A 20,358-nucleotide genomic window follows, 5' to 3' on the forward strand; every position below is an offset into this window, starting at 1 on the left:
GTTAGTTCTAGGACTTTTCAAAAATGTAATTGTATAATATATAGTTTTGTGTCTAGATTATTTTGCAAATCACAATGTTTTGCAATTAACCCATGACGCTACATCTGCCAATAGACTATTCTTTTTTATTGCTAGGTAGTATTTCATTATATGAGCAAACCATGGGAAAATTTATCTGTTTTCCTCCTGATAGACATTTAGGTTGTTTGGGCTATTATGAAAAAAGCTGTCATGAACATGCTTGTGCATGTCTTTGTATAACGTATTTTCATTTCTCTTGGATAAGTACCTAGACTTGTAACTGTTGAGTAATACCATTGATATGTGTTTATCTTTATTAAAAAATTGGCAATCCTTTTTTTCAAGTGATGGCACCATTTTACACCATTGTGAGGAAAGTTGCTCCAAATACCTATCAATTTATGGTGCTGTGGTCTGAGAGTCAGCACTTGAAGCAGTAGCTTCTTGATCCCCAAACTTTCTAGTTGAAAAGAAAAATATTATGTATACACAACTGTATATATAAACGGTGGCGTTGTTAGCAATGAAAAAGAAATCTTTGAAATGTACATAAATGTTAAAGAAAATGAATCGGTTACTAAAGGTGATATAGCTATATAATAATAGATATACATTAATTGGTCACTTTCATTTCCAAAAACAATTCAAACCTACAAATGAGTTGTAAGTATATTACAATGAATTCCTACATATATTTCATCTACATTCACTTATGTACCAATGATAATACATGTTTTTTAAAAAAATGGTAGCTACTTACAGTATTTTAAAAGGAAAACACCACAGATCCCGTTTCCCTTTAGGTAGCAAGATAATCTGCATGCATTACAGAAAGAAAAATGTTCTCAGTGTTTCTCTCTGGATCATAAAATTATAGGTGATGAATTATGTTTTTCTTTTTGCCCATGTATAGTTTATACATTTTTTTTTTTACAAAGAGCAGGGTAAGATAATAAAAGGAGTTATATTAGTTCTCAAGGAGCTGTTTTCTAATATACATAGCTATTTTATTTAAATTCTATGTTAAAGTGAAAATGTCAATCACCCTTGTGAATCTTTATAAAACTAGACCAACATCCCACCTTATTTAGGGATTATAAAATATCTTATTATTTTTGGATCCTATGATTACCTACTGAATATTACTGAAATCTGCTTAATATTTTGGAAAACAATATAAAGCTAGAAAGAAACTATTTTATTTCAGTTGACAACTTTGTGTAAAACGTAATTGACAAATTACTACCTTTCATTTAGATTCTCAAATTTCAAAATAAATAATTCTGGATTAGTTTACTTGAAAAAGGGTACTGTGGAACAGAATACTACTTTTGATGCTGTGATTCTAAAATAGATTTTTCTCCATAAACCTCTTTAGATTCATGTCTACTGCAATTTAGGCTACTGCCATCTTAAACCTCTTTTGGAGTTACCATTGATTACTGAAGATAAATGAGTTACAGTTGCTTGAGGATGAGATGTCTGTCATTGATATATGTCTACAATAATGCCCTATGTTTCTGTGGTTACACAGTGTCAGAAAAGAGTTGTAAACACTAACATTAGACCTCAAATCTTCATGGTTTCTTGTATTTCACCAACGTTTATCATATATAGCTTGTAGATTTAGAGCCAGAATTTGTTAAGGCACAATATAGATAAATAAACTATAAATATGAAAGCTCTCAGTTTAATAACCAGAGCCACCTTGAAATAAATTACAGGCTCTCTTATATATTATACAAGCTAAACAAACAAACACAAATAAAAGATAAATTCACGAATTACAATATAAATAGATATTGACTAAAGTGTACATCCATAAAAATATTCACTTCCTTTTCCCTACCTCTGTGCAGTGTTTGAGCACCTGAAGATAATTCTTCCTATTTGAGAATTCTTCCTTAGGCTGAATTGAAATTGTTTTGTAAACCTTGGTGACATACATAAAATTACTATCCATGGCCCTTAGGAGAACTGTTTTTTTTCAGGGTTAACATAGCTTACTGTTCTGCTGTTCAATTACTTTTATAATTCTTATCTTAAAATTATAATTTTGCAACTAAAAATACAGTTAGTAGTAGTAGTAACTACGGAAAGATTCATGTCAGGTTATAGGATACTTAAGGCTATAAATTTGCAGGTGAAATGCCAGATCAAAGGGAAGGAGTAATCAGTGCCTTCAAGTCTTACCAGCACTGTATATTGAGTTGTGCTTCTGAAAAAGTGGACTTGCACTGAAAAATGCAAATTGTGGATCTTGACATTTGAAAAATTCATTATCAAAGGGAAGATATTGGAAACAAGCTTTACTTAAGTTTTTGTAAAATTTCATCTTTTAAATATTATAGGGTTTGTTTAAAGCAGTATTCCTGTGGCCATTTTTCACAAGATGTCTGAAGAAAAATGTTCCAGAATAAAACAAGTTTGGAAAAGGCAGCATGTTCTATTTAGCTTTGGATCTTTATAATGTAAGATAACATACTGAAGGGTATACTTTATATATTTTTCATAATGCACATTGGGAAGTGCTTGTTTAAAACAAGTTCACTGGTATTTTTTTTGTTTAACTATTTATTTAACATTATTGTTACATTGATGGCCATTTGTTTCAATGAACCAAATTATTTTGTTAAAGATTCAAGCAAACCATTCAAATACAAAATTGTTTGATCAGGTTACAGCTCAAAAAGAGAAACAACAAAAACCAAGAATCCACAATTTGTATAATTTATCAAAGATAAGAACATACCAACAAATACTAAATTACCCCGGTACTTATTCTTGAGAGGTTATTCCTTTGTTCAGCATAAAACTGTCTGTCTAAATTTATTTAGTGATTCATTAAAATACTATATAAAATGTCATGTCATAAGAACCAATATCATTATTGTAGTGTTATGTAAATTATTAATTGATAGCATTAGTGATGGGTTTCTAACCAAAACATGTAAGACCTGATCAGAGTTTAAAGGGGAGGGAATAAAGCAACAATTTATCAGAGTAAGTTTAATCTTTTAAATGGAAAAGTCTACTGTACTGCATTAATGATGCTGTGTTACACAATTTTATCTAACTTCCCAACAGTGGTGATTCACTAATATCTGTCATGAGTAAAACAGTCATTCTTTCAAGTCCTGAAGAAGCCTGTGTCCAGTATTTGAATCAAAAAATTGCAGACAAAAAGTAACTTGGCTTAAGCCATTTTAACGACGTGACATTAATTATGATTGTATGACTGATACTCAGTTATGATTGAGTTACTTGATAACTCAAGCTAAATGTGTTAGTAGCTGAAGTTTCAGGTTGTTTGGATTTCTTTTTGTTTACATGGTCCAAATATATAAATCAACTGCCTTCTGAAATTCAGAGTTTCATGCAGAATCTCGCTAAGACTTCTCTTGTTATCTAGATTTAAATAAAAAGGGATTTACATATTGTCAGTATATACTGAACAGAAAAGCTTGTAAAACAGTAATAAAGTTGAGGGATGCATTAGTTTTAACACAAAGCAAAACCTTGTAAACTTAGGAGATAGATAAACTTGCCAATAGAATCACAATTTTAAATGTGAAACTTTATTGAAGTGGTAAAGTAGTGTAAAGAAGGGTTTTAAATCAGTTAATTAGTCTTTATGGTAACTTCTGTTGACTAGAAGTAAAAACAGCAGCAGAAATGAAGATAAATTAAGGAGTACCCACTGAAAAGAATTGGAATTCATGATGAATAAGAAAGTAGACAGAATTTCTCTCATTAAAAGCTAAACAAAAATATAAACAATTCAAAAAAAAATCTGTCATGTGTCATGAAAGAAAAGTTAACAGAATGTTTCAATGTCAATTTTACTGTTATATCTTGAAGCAAGCAGAAGAGAAGTTAAGCTTTGTTTCAGTACTCTGCATTAAATTATCAAGAGCAGAGAGAAGACAGCTATTTTTATTTTACCACCACGCCTTCTGTAATCTACCACATATTCAGTCAAAAATTCTTGTGGTGGAAAAAAAAGTTGCAAGTAACCAAAAAAAAAAAAGTGTTTGGAAAAAAATAAGTCTAAATTGTGTCACAAATAAAACAATATAAAATGAAACAAAACAAAACAAACAAAAAAAACCTTGAATGACTCTATTGAGGCAATAATGCCAACCAAACGCAGAGCAACGCATGGATTGTTCATCTCACATTGTTTTCGACATTTTTTGCACAGTGACCCCAATTGTAACTACTTGTATAAGCAAAAGCATATTATAAAAATTCAGTAGCAGATAGAAGTCTTTGGTTAAAATGGAATAACAAACACATACATATTTAAATGACTTAACAGGATGAGAGTAAAAACAGAAGACACAGGAACAAAGGTACAATAAATTAAGCTATTTCTGGTTAGGACTTTAATTCATTTGGCTTTTTCCCCTTTCAGAAGCTCTAAAAAGTAAAATATGCAGACATTTTCCAAACAAAGTTATAGGCTTTCAATTATAAAATGATTAAGTTCTATAATGCTTTGGGAAATTAATATGCCAAAGATCATCATTCTGAATTGACTTTAGTCTAAAGTTCAGCCATGCAGTGTTAATGCAGTCATTACAGTCAAGTTCAAAAGTGTTAGAAAAGATACAGAAAAGTAATAACATCTGTTTAAAAGATTCTTGATGATATATTTATATACCGTTTTACATATACATTTAAAGAAATCTAAGAAACATCAGTAAAGTTCTTAAGCTATTTTATAGGATTCTGCATTTGGTAACCTATCTTCAGCAAGTGGCCAATTTCAACATGGCTCCCAATGTTTTGGTGTTTGCTTACAGAAAGATGACTGGCACCTTTTCTCTGATGCCTGACCAGAGGAAACCCTTTCAAACATTAAAATCATAGCCCAGTGGTATTGTCTCAAGGGAATATCTATTGATTTACCCAAGAGCTAGTACAAGCTTTAGGGTATGACAAGGCTTAACTTAGATTTATTACAAGACTTAGTTGTTATTTTTATTTTTCCTATATATAAATGTAAAGCTAAGAAAAAAATTAGTAAATATCTCTGTTACTTAAAAGTCAGGGTTCTAGTCACTCAAGCAGAATGTCAGACATGTACTGTTTTGGTACCCTAAAGAACTGTGGCATGGTCAGGCAGAAGGAAAAAAACAGCACAGTAGCAGTTAGAGAATTAACTGTGTAAGTACCTCCGTAGACAAAGCTGTGGCATTTTAGTCCCCCTCACACAAGAAGAAAAGAGCAGAAGTATAACAACTTTGCACTCAGCTGAGCAATAAAATGGGAATGGGCATTTTTTCTGTGATTTGAAAAGAAATACTGTTTTTTGTCTGTTTTTTTGTTTACTTGATAGAAGGATTGAGGTTTGAAAAGACAGATGGCTAAATTTGTTCAAGATTCTGAGTCCATTCAGATTTTTGCCACTGTTATGAATTAAAACAATCACCTTTTCCTTTTCCTGTAAATTCTAAGATAGCACATATCACACTCACTCTTATATCCTAGCTATGCACATCTGAAGTTCTTGGTAAAATCATAACCTCCTGGGCAACAGGGGCACTTCATCTGCTTATTGTGTGCCCTACAACACTTAAAGCAACGCTGTGCACAGTTTGGGTTCTCTTTATATATCAGCACATAAATAGGCCTTGCAGTAAATAGGATATTCACAATGAAGAAATAATACCAGAGTCCAGTTTTGGACTCAAAGCTCCAATGAATATAGTTGACTTGAAATATACATATGCATTTTATGGTGCTTTGTATATAAAAAAGTAAACCATGAAATTAAAGAAGAAATCTACAAAAATATCTTTGCCATTTTTTCAGAGACTTAAAACAACAACAACAACAACTATAATTACAACAACATTTGGCTGGGCATGGCGGCTCATGGTATAATCCCAGCACTTTTAAAAGCCAAGGCAGGAGGATCACTTGAGACCAGGAGTTTGAGACAATTCTGGGTAACACAGCAAGACCCCCATCTCTACAAACTATTTTAAACAACTATCTGGGCATGATGGTGCATGCCTATAGTATAAGCTACCTGGGAGGCTGAGGGTGTTGGACTGCTTTAGCTCAGATGTTTAAGGTTATAGCGAGCTATGATCGTGTCACTTGCATTCCAGCCTGGGTGACAAAGTGAGACTCTGTCTCTAAAATTAAACTAATTAACTATGTTTAAAAACCACTGTCTATCTCCTGCACAGGTTTATAATACTGATATAATTGTTTAGTTTTAATCGGGTTTGCCAGTTTCTGGCAGGTGCTGCAAAAGCAACATTTAAATAGAATATGACTAGATGGACTACTTTCATATGCGCAAATGCTGCAGGTTCTCCCAAAATAACCTGTTAGAAATTTCATTGCTATTTTCTTAAGACTTACAGAATACTGCCTAATATATGGATGATCAAATTGTTTTTCTAAAGGCAAAATCAATACATTCTGTGATCTAGAAAGGATGACTTCAAAAACTAAGAGCAGAACAGCAACATATAGGAAGAAGTGAATATGTGTTTGTTTTGTGTCATAATATTTAAAACTATTATTTGGAGATGAATCCTATCTTTAATTTCATGACCTACTTTGCATGAAGGCATTTGTATTTTGCTGAAAGGTCACTTACCTGTACATCTTTTTGTACAGTTAAGGAGTAATGGAAATAAAATTTCAAGAAAGGGCTTTTTTTCCCCCCAAGAAATTAGATCTGAGCAAGGATCTCTTATTCCCTAATAAGTCAGAGGAACTGGCACTCCATTGATCTCTATAGAACATCCTAATGTCTCCAGTAGAATAAATTAAATAAATATAATATATAACACATAAATATATATAATACATAATATAATGAATATATATATATTACACACACATATATATATATATATATACTTATATATGGTGGGTACTTAAATGTTTGTGCATGAGAGAATATATAATTACAGTTTATACTCAGTATTAACACTGGGGTTAAAGTAAGTTTACTGTGTTCTATATAATGAGGTGCCGGGGACTTGGGGCAGAGCAATGAGGTGGAATAGAAGGCTCCACTGATTTTCCACCCAAAACTGACACCACTGTAACAACTATCTACACAGGAAAAAACCTTCATAAGAACCAAATATTAGGTGAGCATTCACAGTACTTGGTTTTAACTTCATATCGCTGAAAGGCACTGAAGAGGTAGGAAAAATACTCTTGAATCACTAATGTCAAACCTCCCCCTAATGCCAGCAGCAGTTCTGTGATGCTGAGAGCGTGACTGTGCACTGGGGAGAGGGAGCCTGCGGCAACTGTGAGGCATTGAACTCGGTGCTACCCTATTAGAATAGAGAACAAAAGTGGACCAAACTCAGCTGATGCCCACCCACGGAAGGAGCGTTTGAAACAATCACACCCAGAGCAGGAGGGCTAATCCCAGCAGTCTGGGTTCCACAAACCTCAGCACTGCAGGCTAAAGTTCCCTGGGGCCATACGTAAACTTGAAGGGCAGTCTAGCCCATGAGAACTCCAAGACCTCAGTGAGTTCGGCCGCTAAACTAGGCCAAGAGACAGTGAATTGCAGCGGCATGCAACCTACTGAGACACCAGCTGGGATGGCTAAGGGAGTGCTGGCATCGCCCCTTCCAAAACGCCAGGCTGCACAGCTTGCAGCTCCAAAAGAGAGCCCTCCCCTCCACTTGAGGAGAGGAGAGGGAAAAATCAAAAGGACTATGTCTTACATCTTGGATACCAGCTTAGCCGCAGCAGGACAGGGCACTTGGCAGAGTCGTAAGGCCCCGTTCCCAGGCCCTAGCTCCTGCACAAACTTTCTAGACACAACCTGGGGCAGAAGGCAACTCACTGCCTTGATGAAAAGGACCCAATCCTGAAAGATTTCATTACCTGCTAACTGAAGAGCCCCTGGGCTCTAAATAACCAGCAGTGATATCCAGCTACTACATGCTGGCTTCAGGTGAGACTCAGAACACTCCCAGCTGTAGTAGTAATGGGGCAAGACTCTTCCACTTGAGAAAGTGGAGGGAAAAGCAAAGGGAACTTTGTCTTGCACCTTAGGTACCAGCTCAGCCACAGTGGGCTATAGTACCAAGTGGCTCTTGGGGTCTGGATTCTAGGACTTGGCTCTTGGACAGCATTTCTGGACCTCCCTTGGGCCAGAGAGAAGTTTATCACCCTCAAGGGCCAGGCAGCATGTTCTTGGACCTTAAGAGGACATCAGTGGTAGTATTCACATGGACATGTGGTAGCCATGGCCAAAAAGTAAGGCTCCTCTGCCTTTGTAAAGGGGAGGGAAAAGTGGGAAGAACTGTGTCTTGTCGTTTGAGTGTCACCTCAGCCTCAGTACAACAGAACACCAGGTAGACTTCTAGAGTATTTAGCTCTAATCCCTGCTCCCAAATGACACCTGTGGACACACTTGGGCTGGGAAAACTCACTACCCTGAACAGAAAGACACTGGTCTGATGGGATTTGCCACCTGCTGATTGTAGAGCCCCAGGGCCTTGACAAATGTTGGCAGTATCCAGGGAATGGTTACAGCAAGCCTTGGGCAAGACCTGTTTGCTATGATGACTTCAGGTCTGATCCTGCACAGTCCTGACAGGGGTGACCGCAGGGTCTTCTGTTACTCCACCCTCAGCTCCAGGGGCTCAGAACAAACAGAGAGACTTCATTCATTTTGGGAAAAAATAAGGGAAGAAAAGAAGAGTCTCGGTGTGGTAATCCAGAGAATTCTTCTGTATCTTGTCCAAGACCATCAAGGCAACTCTGAGTTGGCAAGAATTTCAGCATTATTGGACTTGGGGTAACCCCTAAAGCAACACAATTTAAATCACAACACTCAACTCCTTTTGAATATCTGGAAATCCTTCCCAAGAAGAACAAATACAAACAAGCTTACATTGAGAAGACTAAAATAAATGCCGAAATTTTCAATGTCCAGACACCAAGGAACATCTACAAGCATCAACACCATCCAGGAAAACATGACCTCACCAAATGAATTAAAGAAGGCACCAAGGACCAATCCTGAAGAAACACAGATATGTGATGTGACATTTTAGACAGAGAATTCAGAAAAGCTGTTTTGAGGAAAATTAAAGAAATTAAAAATAATACAAAGAAAATAGAAATACAGAAATAGAAATTCAGAATTAGATAACTTTAGCAAAGAGATTGAAATAATTAAAAAAGAATTAAGTAGGAATTCTCATGATGAAAAGTGAAATGAGTATACTGAAGAATGCATCAGCGTCCTTTAATAGCAGAACTGAACCAGCAGAAGAAAGAATTAGTGAACTTGAAGACAGGCTATTTGAAAATACACAGGTAGAAGATACAAAGGTAAAAAGAATAAAAAATGAAACACATGCACAGGATCTAGACGATAGCCCCAAAAGGGCAAATCTAAGTGGTATTGGCCTTAAAGAAGATAAGGTTAGAAAATGTATTCAAAGAGATTTAAAAAATCCCAAATCTAGAGAAAGATATCAATATCCAAGTACAAGAAGGTAGTAGAACACCAAGCAGATTTAACCCAAAGAAGAATACCTCAAGGCATTTAATAATCAAACTCACAAAAGTCAAGGATAAAGAAAGGATCCTAAAAGGAGAAAGAGAAAAGAAACAAATAACATACAATGATGTTCCAATACTTCTTGGAGCAGACTTCTCAGTGAAAACCTTAAAGGCCAGGAGAGAGTGCATGATGTATTTACAATGCTGAAGGAAAAATACTTTCACCCTAGAATGGTATATCTGGTAAAATATCCTTCAAACATGAAGGATAAATAAAAACTTTCCTAGACAAATAAAAACTGAGGGATTTTATCCTCACCAGACCTGCCCTACAAGAAATGCCAAATAGAGTACTTCAGTCAGACAGAAAAGGATGTTAACGAGCAATAAGAAATAATCTGAAGGTATAAAACTCACTGGTATTGGTAAGTACATAGAAAAACACAGAATATTATAACATTGTAACTGTGGTGTGTAAACCGCTCTTATCTAAGTAGAAAGACTAAACGGCTGGGGAAGGTGGCTCATGCCTGTAATCCTAGCACTTTGGGAGGCCTAGGCAGTCAGATCACTTGAGCCCAGGAGTTCAAGACCAGGCTGGGTAACATGGTGAAACCTCATCTTTACAAAAAAAAAAAAAAAAAAATTAGCTGGACATGGTGGTGAAAGGCCTTAGTCCCAGACATTCCAGAGGCTGAGGGAAAAGAGAATCACTCGAAACCAGGAGGCAGAGGTTGCAGTGAGCTGAGATCGCATCACTGCACTCCAGCCTGGGCAGCAGAGTTCCTGTCTCAAACAAAACAAAACAAAAAAGAAAGGCTAAATGCTTAACCAATCAAAACTAATAAATCTAACAGCTTCTCAATACACAGACAGTTCAAGAAGATACAAGTAGAAATAATAAAAGTCAAAAATTAGGATAAAAGTTAAGGCATAGAGTATTAGTTTTCTTCTTATTTGTTTATTTAGGCAATAGTTTTTATCAGTTTAAAATACTGAGTTGTAGGATAATATTTGCAAGCGTCATAGTAACCTCAAAAAAAAAAAAAAAAAAAAACAACAACAACAAATACACAAAAAATAAGAAGCAAGAAACTAAATCATACCACTGTATAAAATCACCTTTACTAAAAGGAAGACAGGAAGAGAAGAAAGAAGAGAAGACCACAAAACAACTAGAAAACAAATAACAAAATGGCAGGAGTAAGTTCTTCTTTATTTTTTAAGTGTTAATAAAAAATGTATTAATTAGTATAGAACAAATGTAGGATTTTAAACCCATACAGACTATTTCTTAAAGTAGTGTTAGGATCACAGCAAAATGGAGTGGAAGGTACAGAGTTCCCATGTCCCCTCCCCCGACATGCATGCCTAGCCTCCTCCACTATGGATATCTTGCACCAGAATGGTACCATTTGTTACAATTGATGAACCAACATTGAGAAAGCATTGTCATGCAAAGTCCATAGTGCACATTAGGGTTCACTCTTGGTGATGTACATTTTATGCATTTTGACATGTATAATGTCATCTATCCACCACCGAAACCACCATTGCAAAATTATAACTAGAAAGTTATTACAGTGAAAGAGACCTGACCTAACTAACTCCATCTTGCTTCTAAACTCAGCATTGAATGTAAATGGACTAAACTCCAATAAAAAGACATGAAGTGGCTGAATGGATTTAAAAAAAAAAAAAAAAAAAAAAAACCTCAGTGATCTCCTGCCTGCAGCAAAGAGACTTTACCAACAAAGATACACACAGACTGAAAATAAAAAGATATCAAAAGATATTCCATACCAATAGAAACCAAAAAAGAGCAGGAGGAGCCATACATGTATCAGACAAAATAGATTTCGGATAAAATATATAAAAAGAGAAAAGAAGGTCACTACACAATAATAAAGTCATAAATTCAGCAAGATGATATAACAATTTTAAATATATATACACCCAACACTGGCTCATCCAGGTAGATAAAGCAAATATTATTAGAGCTAAAAAGAGAGATAAACCTCAATACAATAAAAGCTGGAGACTTCAACACCCCACTTTCAGCATTGGACAGAGCTTCCAGACAGAAAATAATAATAATTTAAAAAAATGAGCCTTAATCTGCACTATATACCAAATGTTCCTAATAGATATTTACAGCACATTTCATTGAACAGCTGCAGGTTACACATTCTCCTCGGCACATAGATCATTCTCAGAGATAAGCCATATGTTAGGTCACAAAACAAGTCTTAACACTTTCAAAGTGTTAAATTGAAATAATATCAAACATCTTCTGTGATCACAGTGGAATAAACCTAGAAATCAATAAAATGAGGGATTTCAGAAACTGCACAAAAATTGAAATTAAACAATACAGTCTTGAATGACAGTGTTCATATCTACAAGTGCATACATGAAAAAAGAAAAACTTTAAATAAACAATCTAATGAAGAAACCTAAAGAACTAGAAGAGCGAGAGCAAATCTAACCAAAATTAGTAAAAGTAAAGAAATAATAAAGAGCAGAGCAGAAAATAAGTGAAATGAAAAAAAATACAAAAGATTGATGAAACAAAATTTAGTTTTTTGAAAAGCCAAACAAAATCAATAAACTTTAGCCAGACTAAGTGAAAAAGAGAGAAGATCCAAATAAATAAAATCCAAGATGAAAAAGTAGACACAACAAATAATGAGATCAAAGTTGTGATAAAAAGTCTCCAGGTAAAGAAAACCCTAAGACCTGACGGCTTCACTCCTGAATTCAACCAAATATTTCAAGGAGAACTAATATTAATCCTACTCAGTATTCCAAAAGATAAAGACAAAGAAGTACTTCCAGATTCATTCTATGAGGCCTGTATTATCCTGATACCAAACCCTGACAAAGATACATCAAGAAAAGAAAACTACAGGCCAATATCCCTGATGAATATTGATGCAGAAGTCCTCAACAAAATATTGGCAAACTAAATTCAACAATACATTTAAAATATCATTTATCCTGACCACGTGGTATTTACCCCTGGCATGCAAGGATGATTCAACATATGCAAATTAATCAATATGATACACCATAATAAAAAACAAAAGTCATGTGACCATTTCAATTGATGCTAAAAAAGCATTTGATAAAATTCAACTTCCTTTCATGATAAATACCTTCACCGGACTGGGTAGAGAAGGAACAAACTTCAATATAATAAAAGCAACATATGACAGATCCACAGCTAGTATCACGCTTAATATGAAAAAACCGAAAGTCCTTCCTCTAAGATCTATGACATGACAAGGATGTCCACTTGTTTTCTTTTTTGAAACAGAATCTCCCTCTCTTACCCAGGCTGGAGTGCAGTGGCGCAATCTCAGCTCACTGCAGCCTCCGCCTCTCAGGTTCCAGCGATTCTCCTGGTTCAAGCTCCCAAGTAGCTGGGATTAGAGGCATGTGCCAGCACACCCGACTAATTTTTGTATTTTTAGTAGAGACAGGGTTTCAACATTTTGGTCAGGCTGGTCTCGAACTCCTGACCTTAGCTAATCCACCCTCCTTGCCCTCCCAAAGTGCTGGGAATACAGGCATAAGGCACTGCGCCTGGCCAAGGATGCCTACTTTTGCCACTATTATTAAACATAGTACTGGATGTCCTAACTAATCAGACAAGAGAAAGAAATAAAAGATGTCCAAATTAGAAATGAAAAAGTCCAATTATCCTTGTTTGCAGATGATATATTATATTTAGTAAAACCTCCCCAGAAAAACTATTAGAACTAATAAATTCACTAAAGTAATTTTTATACAAAATTAACAACAAAAATCATTCTGAAAAATAAATCAAGAAAGTAATCCCACTTACAACAGCTACAAATATAATATGATATCCAGGAATAAACCAAATAAGTGAAAGATCTCTATAATGAATACTATAAAACACTGAAGAAAGTAATTGAAGAGGACACCAAAAAATGAAAAGATATTCCATGTTCATTAATTGGAAGAATCAATATTGTTAAATTATCCATACCACCCAAAACAATCTACAGATTCAGTTCAATCCCTATATACAATCACTATCAAAATACCAGTAACATTCTTCACAGAAACAGAAAAAACAATCTTAACATTTATGTGGAACCACAAAAGACCCAGAATAGCCAAAGCTAAAAGAACAAAACTGAAGGCATCACATCACCTGACTTCAAATTATGCTACAGAGCTACAGTAACCAAAACAGAATTGGTACTGGCATAAAAACAGACACATGGACTAATGAAACAGAATAGAGAACCCAGAAACAAATCCACATACCTATGGTGAACTTATTTTTGACTAAGTTGCCAATAACATACACTGGGGAAAAGACAGTCACTTCAATAAATGGTGCCCAGAAAACTAGATTTCTATATGTAGCAGAATGAAACTAGAGCCCTATCTCTCACCATAAAAAAAAAAAAACAAAAAAAAAAAAAAACAAGATGGCGTAAAAACTTAAATTTAAGACCTCAAACTAGTAACTATTGCAAGAAAACATTGGAGAAACTCTCTGGTACATTGGTCTAGGCAAAAATTTATTGAATAATACAAACACAGGCAACCAAATCTAACCTGAACAAATGGGATCACATGAAGTTAATAAGCTTCTACAACAAAAATGAAACAATCAACAGAGGAAGAGATAACACAAAAAATTGGGGGGAAATATTTGCAAACTACCCATCTGACAAGGGATTAATAACCAGAATATGTAAGGAGCTCAGACAACCCTATAGGAAAAAATATAATGATCTGATTCAAAAATGAGTGAAAGATCTGAATAGACATTTCTCAAAAGAAGACATACAAATGGCACACAGGCATATGAAAAGGTGTTCAGCATTATTCATCATCAAATAATTATAAATCAAAACTAAAATTAGACATCATCTCACCCGAGTTAAAATGGCTTATATTCAAAAGACAGGTAATAATAAATGCTGGCCTTCACTGGCATCAGTGAGTATGTGGAGAAAAGGGAACCTTCATATTTAATTCAATTATCTGTGTTATAACTTAGAAAAATAAAGTAGTTTTAAATATTTTTTCAACAAATACTTACAATTAAACCCAAAAGAAGACAGAGTAGGACAATGAACCCACACATTCCTATTACCCAATCATCAAATTTTCATCATTCTTCAGACATCTTTCTAAGGTCAAATGTTTCACAAATTCTAAGAAAAAAACCTATAATTCAGACTCATTAAACCTGTCTGCATCTTCAAAAGATTTCATCCTCTCCTCTCAGGGTGACAGAGTTCAAATTTAGTGGACTACCCTCGGGGAATTGACTTCTTTTCTCAATTTTAATTTTTGAAGTCCTCTCCTTTTAAAATCAAAGTCAGCATATCAAACTGGAGAGAGAGTTCCAAAGGTATTGCACTCGCCTCTGTTCCAATTACTTTCTCAGTGGTCTAGAAGATGAACTATTAACACCGGTAACAACATAGGTAAATCTTTAACATCATTATGCTAAGTCAAAGAAGCCACACATAAGGGAATATGTATTGTATGATTCCAGTTTTTAAAATATTCTCAGAGGCAAAACTAGAGGGGTAAACATGGGGTCAGTGGTTGCCAAAAACTGGAGATGAAGGGAGAAGATTGAATGAAAAGGGTATAATGGAACTTTCTGTGTGATAGAATTGCTGTATATCTTGATTATGATTGTGCGTACATGATTATATACATTTGTCATAATTCATCAAGCTGTACACTTAAGAGTGGATAATCTTACTCTATGTGAATTATATCTCAACGTATCTAGTAATTATGACTTGAGTAATAAGAATATCATACCAAGACATTGCCTGATAGAGCAAATACAGTGGGACTACCAATTGCTTGATTGGAATAACATTCTAGAAATGTAGTTAAAACTGGTGTTTGATTTAGGACAATAATTTTACAGTTTTGTTTCATTGCAAGCTTGTAATCCTTTAAAACATGCTATATGTGTCTAGTTTCTAAAAAATTAAATGCAGTATTTGATACTAATACTTTGAATATTTCATCTTATATATTTAAATCTACCGTATGAACTTGATGAGATCTATTATAATCTACATATTTCTATACAAAGGATTAGATATTCTATACAGTCCTGTGTCATTTACAATTTAGACAATATGCATTTTTCACAAATCATGAGGGAAATGCAAATAAAAGAACCACGATGAGATACCACCTTATCCCAGCCACAATGGCCAATATTAAAAAAAATAAAAATAGATATTGGCATAAACGTGGTGAAAAGGGAATGCTTATATGCTGTTAGTGGGAATGTAAATTAGTACAACCTCTGTGAAAAACAGTATGGAGATTTCTCAAAGAACTAACACTAAATCTACCATTCAACCCAGCAATCCCACTACTGCATGTATACTCAAAGAAAAATAAATCTAAATGAATTAATAAAATATTTTGTCCTTAATCATTGATGAAATCTTTGATGTTGGAAGTGAAGTTACATATGTTCTGATGTTATCATTTTAGTTTTTTTATTTGAAAGAAACATTTTTAATATTTCTTTTAAATTTTACTAGTGTTTGTTTTAATTAAATCATGTAAATTACTGTAAAGTTTTGTTTTCTTCCTATCTCTTAACATTTATATATTTGAGTGTTTATAAAACATATAGGCTTTTATATATTTAAGAGTTTAAATATATATATAATTTTTTTATTATTATGCTTTAAGTTCTGGCATACATGTGAAGAACATGCAGGTTTGTTACATAGGTATACACATGCCACGGTGGTTTGCTGCATCCATCACCCCATCATCTACATTAGGTATTTCTCCTAATACTGCCACTCCCCTATCCCCAGATCCCCTGCTATCCCTCCCCTATCCCCCCACCCCCTGACAGGCCCCGGTATGCGATGTTCCCCTCCCTGTGTCCATGTGTTCTCATTGTTCAACTCCCACTTATGAGTGAGAACATGTGGCGTTTGGTTTTCTGTTCTTGTGTCAGTTTCCTGAAATGATGGTTTCCAGCTTACCATGTCCCTGCAAAGGACATGAACTCATCCTCTTCTTTTTATGGCTGCATAATAGTCCATGGTTTATATGTGCAACATTTTCTGTATCCAGTCTATCATTAACGACCATTTGGGTTGGTTCCAAGTGTTTGCATGAGATTATATCCTAAGTTATCATATATATTCATTCCATAAAATTATATATCCTAAGTTATCATATATAGTCATTCCATAAAATTATATATATATATATATATATATATATATATATGTAATCCCCACTGTTTGAAATTACATAAAGCTATCATTTGCTTGAAGTTGTGATAGTCCTAACCTTCTATGCTGTTCTATGAAACATGAACACACACACACACACAGACACACAATCTCACTGGGGAAAAAATATTTTCTATACACATTGCAGTTCATTTTTAGATTTGTTAGTGTGTAAACATTTTCAATTATAGAACAAAAAAGATTCCTCTTCAAAAAAGTGAGGTACATGTTGACATGTATGTCATCATTCATGATTGAGAAACCATGCTATATTCTCACATAATTAGGTTTAGATACTAAAATATTTTAGTCCTGTTATAAGATGTGCAAATAAATTTTAAATAGCATTATATTCTCAGAAATAACATTTCATAGGTTTGATACTTCTTAATAATTTACTATTTCTATTTACCCATTAATTTCAATGATTATATATCTTTCAAGATTTTCAAAATAGAAAAATTATCACACATGATAAGAAAATGACACATTTTTAAACCAACCCTCTTCTATTTCTGAACACTTGAGATTATTGTTTCTTCTACCTTATAATCCACTTATTCAGAAATATCTTAAATTGCCAAGGAAGACAACTGAGGCTGATTTGCCTTTGCAAATTTTCCAGGCAGGTAAGAGTCAGGGAATTCAAAGTAGTACACAGAGCAGGAGAAATTAACTCACAGATATGGATATAATTTAGGGCATGCACACGGGGGCTTGGCTGATCCTAAATGTACAGAATTATCTACTTCATGTTTCATCATCTCTTCTTTAATGTACTACATACAGAAGTTCCAATAAAAACTATTAAGCTAAAAACTACTTTATGAGAAATGTTAGTTTCCACTACATTTTAATAAAAAAAATGGCGAATTCCAAGCTCTGTTCATTATCTGTCTCCTTCTCCAGTTCAGTTCCTGCAATACTCCCTAAAGAGTCCTGTGGGCGTCTGAAATATTGCTTCCAATATACATCAACAGACATTGAGGCTAAGAGGAAACCATCTTTAAGTTGTGGTATAATTATTTTTATACTGAGAAATAGCATATATTTTATCTGTAGTGAAATTCATAATAAGAATGCAGAAATAAAAGTGTGAACTCTACTAATAAACAGGAAAAAATATTCTGCTAAATTTTTAAAAATAAGTGAGAAGTGAAATATTTAAAAAAATAAATAACTCCAATGCTACATAAAAATATTTGATTTTTTTCAGGATACTTAGTAAAAAACAAGCATTCTTTTTCCACAAGTATTTTTTTCAAACAATATTTTCTAACATTTCAGATTTAGTTATCACTATAGTCTTGTTCTCTGGGGGCCTACACTACAGTTGTAAAAATAGCACAGGTCCTAAATTTACTTAAAACATGAATGAAGAAGAAGAAATACAAAAGTAATGAAGTTTATCTTCAAATGTCAAAATTAAAGAATTGGGAATTTGAGAGCTAAATTCAGATTTTTAAAAAAATATATATTTTTGTATACCTTCTCTATAACTGTGTATTCATGTCTTCTAGAACTATAACCATAAAAGGGTAGCAAGTGAAGAATTCCAGAACATAAGAAATTAGTTAAGGTATATTGATAAGTATCAGCAATACATCATTTCTTAAAACTCTTACACAATATTTTATGCATATTTAAAAATAAATGAAAAAGTCAAGAAATGTCAAAATATAGAGAAGAGGGCAGTTTTGCATAATCATTTGATACCATAGTGGTTTATCTTACCTCTACTACCAGTTGCTGAAGAGACGGTGATGCTACAGGACGTAGAGTAGAATTACCCCTTATGGGACTATGGAGGCTAATATAAGCCACAACATTTTTCTGAAGAACCGTCTTGAAATCCTGAAATCCACAAAAAAAAAAAAAAAAAAGGATCTATCTGTGACACAAATAAATAGATTCTACTTTTTTAGATGTTAATGAACATTTCATACTTAAAATTATTACATTGCAGAATTACTTTCTTAAAAAAGGGATCCTATGCTATTTAATAGTGTACACAAATGTAATAAATGAATTTTAAACAAGAGTAGTAAGAGTTTGATATAACATAAAATAAAATACTTCAAAGCATGCACCTGACACAGTCAAATTTTAATAGAAAATATTCTTCAAAGGTTAACATAGTATGGATTCAACTACAGAATACGAATGCAACTTAATTTTGGAGTCATTGAATAAAAGAAGAGATATAGATAAACCACTTCAGTGATGAATAAAAACAGCCCTTTTCTTTTGAAGCAGTGAGCTACTCTGTACAAAATAACCCTGTATTATGAACAAAATGGGGCATAATACAATGTAATCTTGCAAATATTACCCTACAAGAAAATGAATGCATTTCATGCACCAAATGATTCCATAGAATAGTTCTCCACTTCTCTTCTGCTCCTTACCTCACAAAATTGAAGATCACCAATCCTATTAATAAGGATCACTAAATTTTTCTGTTATTTCCCTGCTTTTTCATGCAAGCATTTAACAAATAATTGTCACAGTGGCAGTTCTACAGAAATGTCCTAAAAGATTCCATTATATCATAACTTGGGAAAGTATCTTTCTTCTTCCAAAACTATGAAATGAAAGATTACAAGGACTCCTATACCTATCAAATCGATAACTTCATCCTATTTTATTTTTATTTTTTCATTGTCAATTGACAGCTTAAAACTGTATAATTTCATGGAGTAAAAAGTGATGTTGTGATTTATGAATATAATGTGGAATACTTAAATTAAGCTGGCTAACATATTCATCACCCCAAATACTTAACATTTTTTTGTGATGAGAACATATTACTCAACATTTTTAAATGTAATATACTCTATTACTAAGTATATTCACCACACTGCACAATATATATAGAAGCTGTCCATTTGCTCCCCATTCTCTCCATACCCCAGGCTGTAACCACATTCTACACTCTATTCCAGATGCGTAAAGAAACTGTGTTATACATACACAATGGAATACAATTTAGCCTTTAAAAACAAGAAACCTCTCTCCTTCTGATAACATGGATGGGATTGCAAAATATGTATACATATTGTATAATTATGCTAAGTAAAAGAAACCAGGGACAGAAACATAAATATTGCATGTTTTCACTGTTATTCATATTTTATGTTGAAAATTCAGCTATACCTCTGTAAGACGGCGGAAAAGACAATCATTCAAAATTAATAAACATGTTAACTGCATATAAGTGATGAATTTTAAGCTTGAGTAATTTCTCCATAATATTGTTGAAAAAATATCTGTTAAGTGCTATGAAAAATCAGCTTCTATTAACACACTACCACATAGACACTGTATATATTAGTCTATGTAATTCTCATGAAAACCTCAGAAGATAGGTCATTAGTAGACTCACTTAAGGTATCAAGTCTTAGAGAAGTTAACCATGCCTAAGACGACATGTTCTATGGTAGAGGGAATTTGAACTCTGACTTCTTTTACTCCAATATCTGTAATATTTCCACAATGGCCTTTGACAAATGAAGATTCTTCACAGAAATAAAAT

The 20,358-nt window shown here is 33.7% G+C and overlaps 1 protein-coding gene across 8 annotated transcripts in view; it reads right to left on the minus strand.

Annotated features, from left to right (window-relative positions):
- NAALADL2 (N-acetylated alpha-linked acidic dipeptidase like 2) overlaps positions 1 to 20,358 on the minus strand; it is a 1,216,540-nt gene that overhangs the window by 317,567 nt on the left and 878,615 nt on the right. For all 8 annotated transcript variants that reach the window (XM_064378623.1, XM_064378621.1, XM_064378622.1 and 5 more), the window contains one exon: positions 18,558 to 18,677. In XM_064378623.1, the coding sequence (XP_064234693.1) occupies positions 18,558 to 18,677 (120 nt within the window). The remainder of the gene's footprint in view (positions 1 to 18,557; positions 18,678 to 20,358) is intronic.

This window comes from Aotus nancymaae, unplaced genomic scaffold (genome assembly GCF_030222135.1).
Source record: "Aotus nancymaae isolate 86718 unplaced genomic scaffold, 86718_ANA_hifiasm-v0.15.2.pri h1tg000019l, whole genome shotgun sequence".
Taxonomy (NCBI): domain Eukaryota; kingdom Metazoa; phylum Chordata; class Mammalia; order Primates; family Aotidae; genus Aotus; species Aotus nancymaae.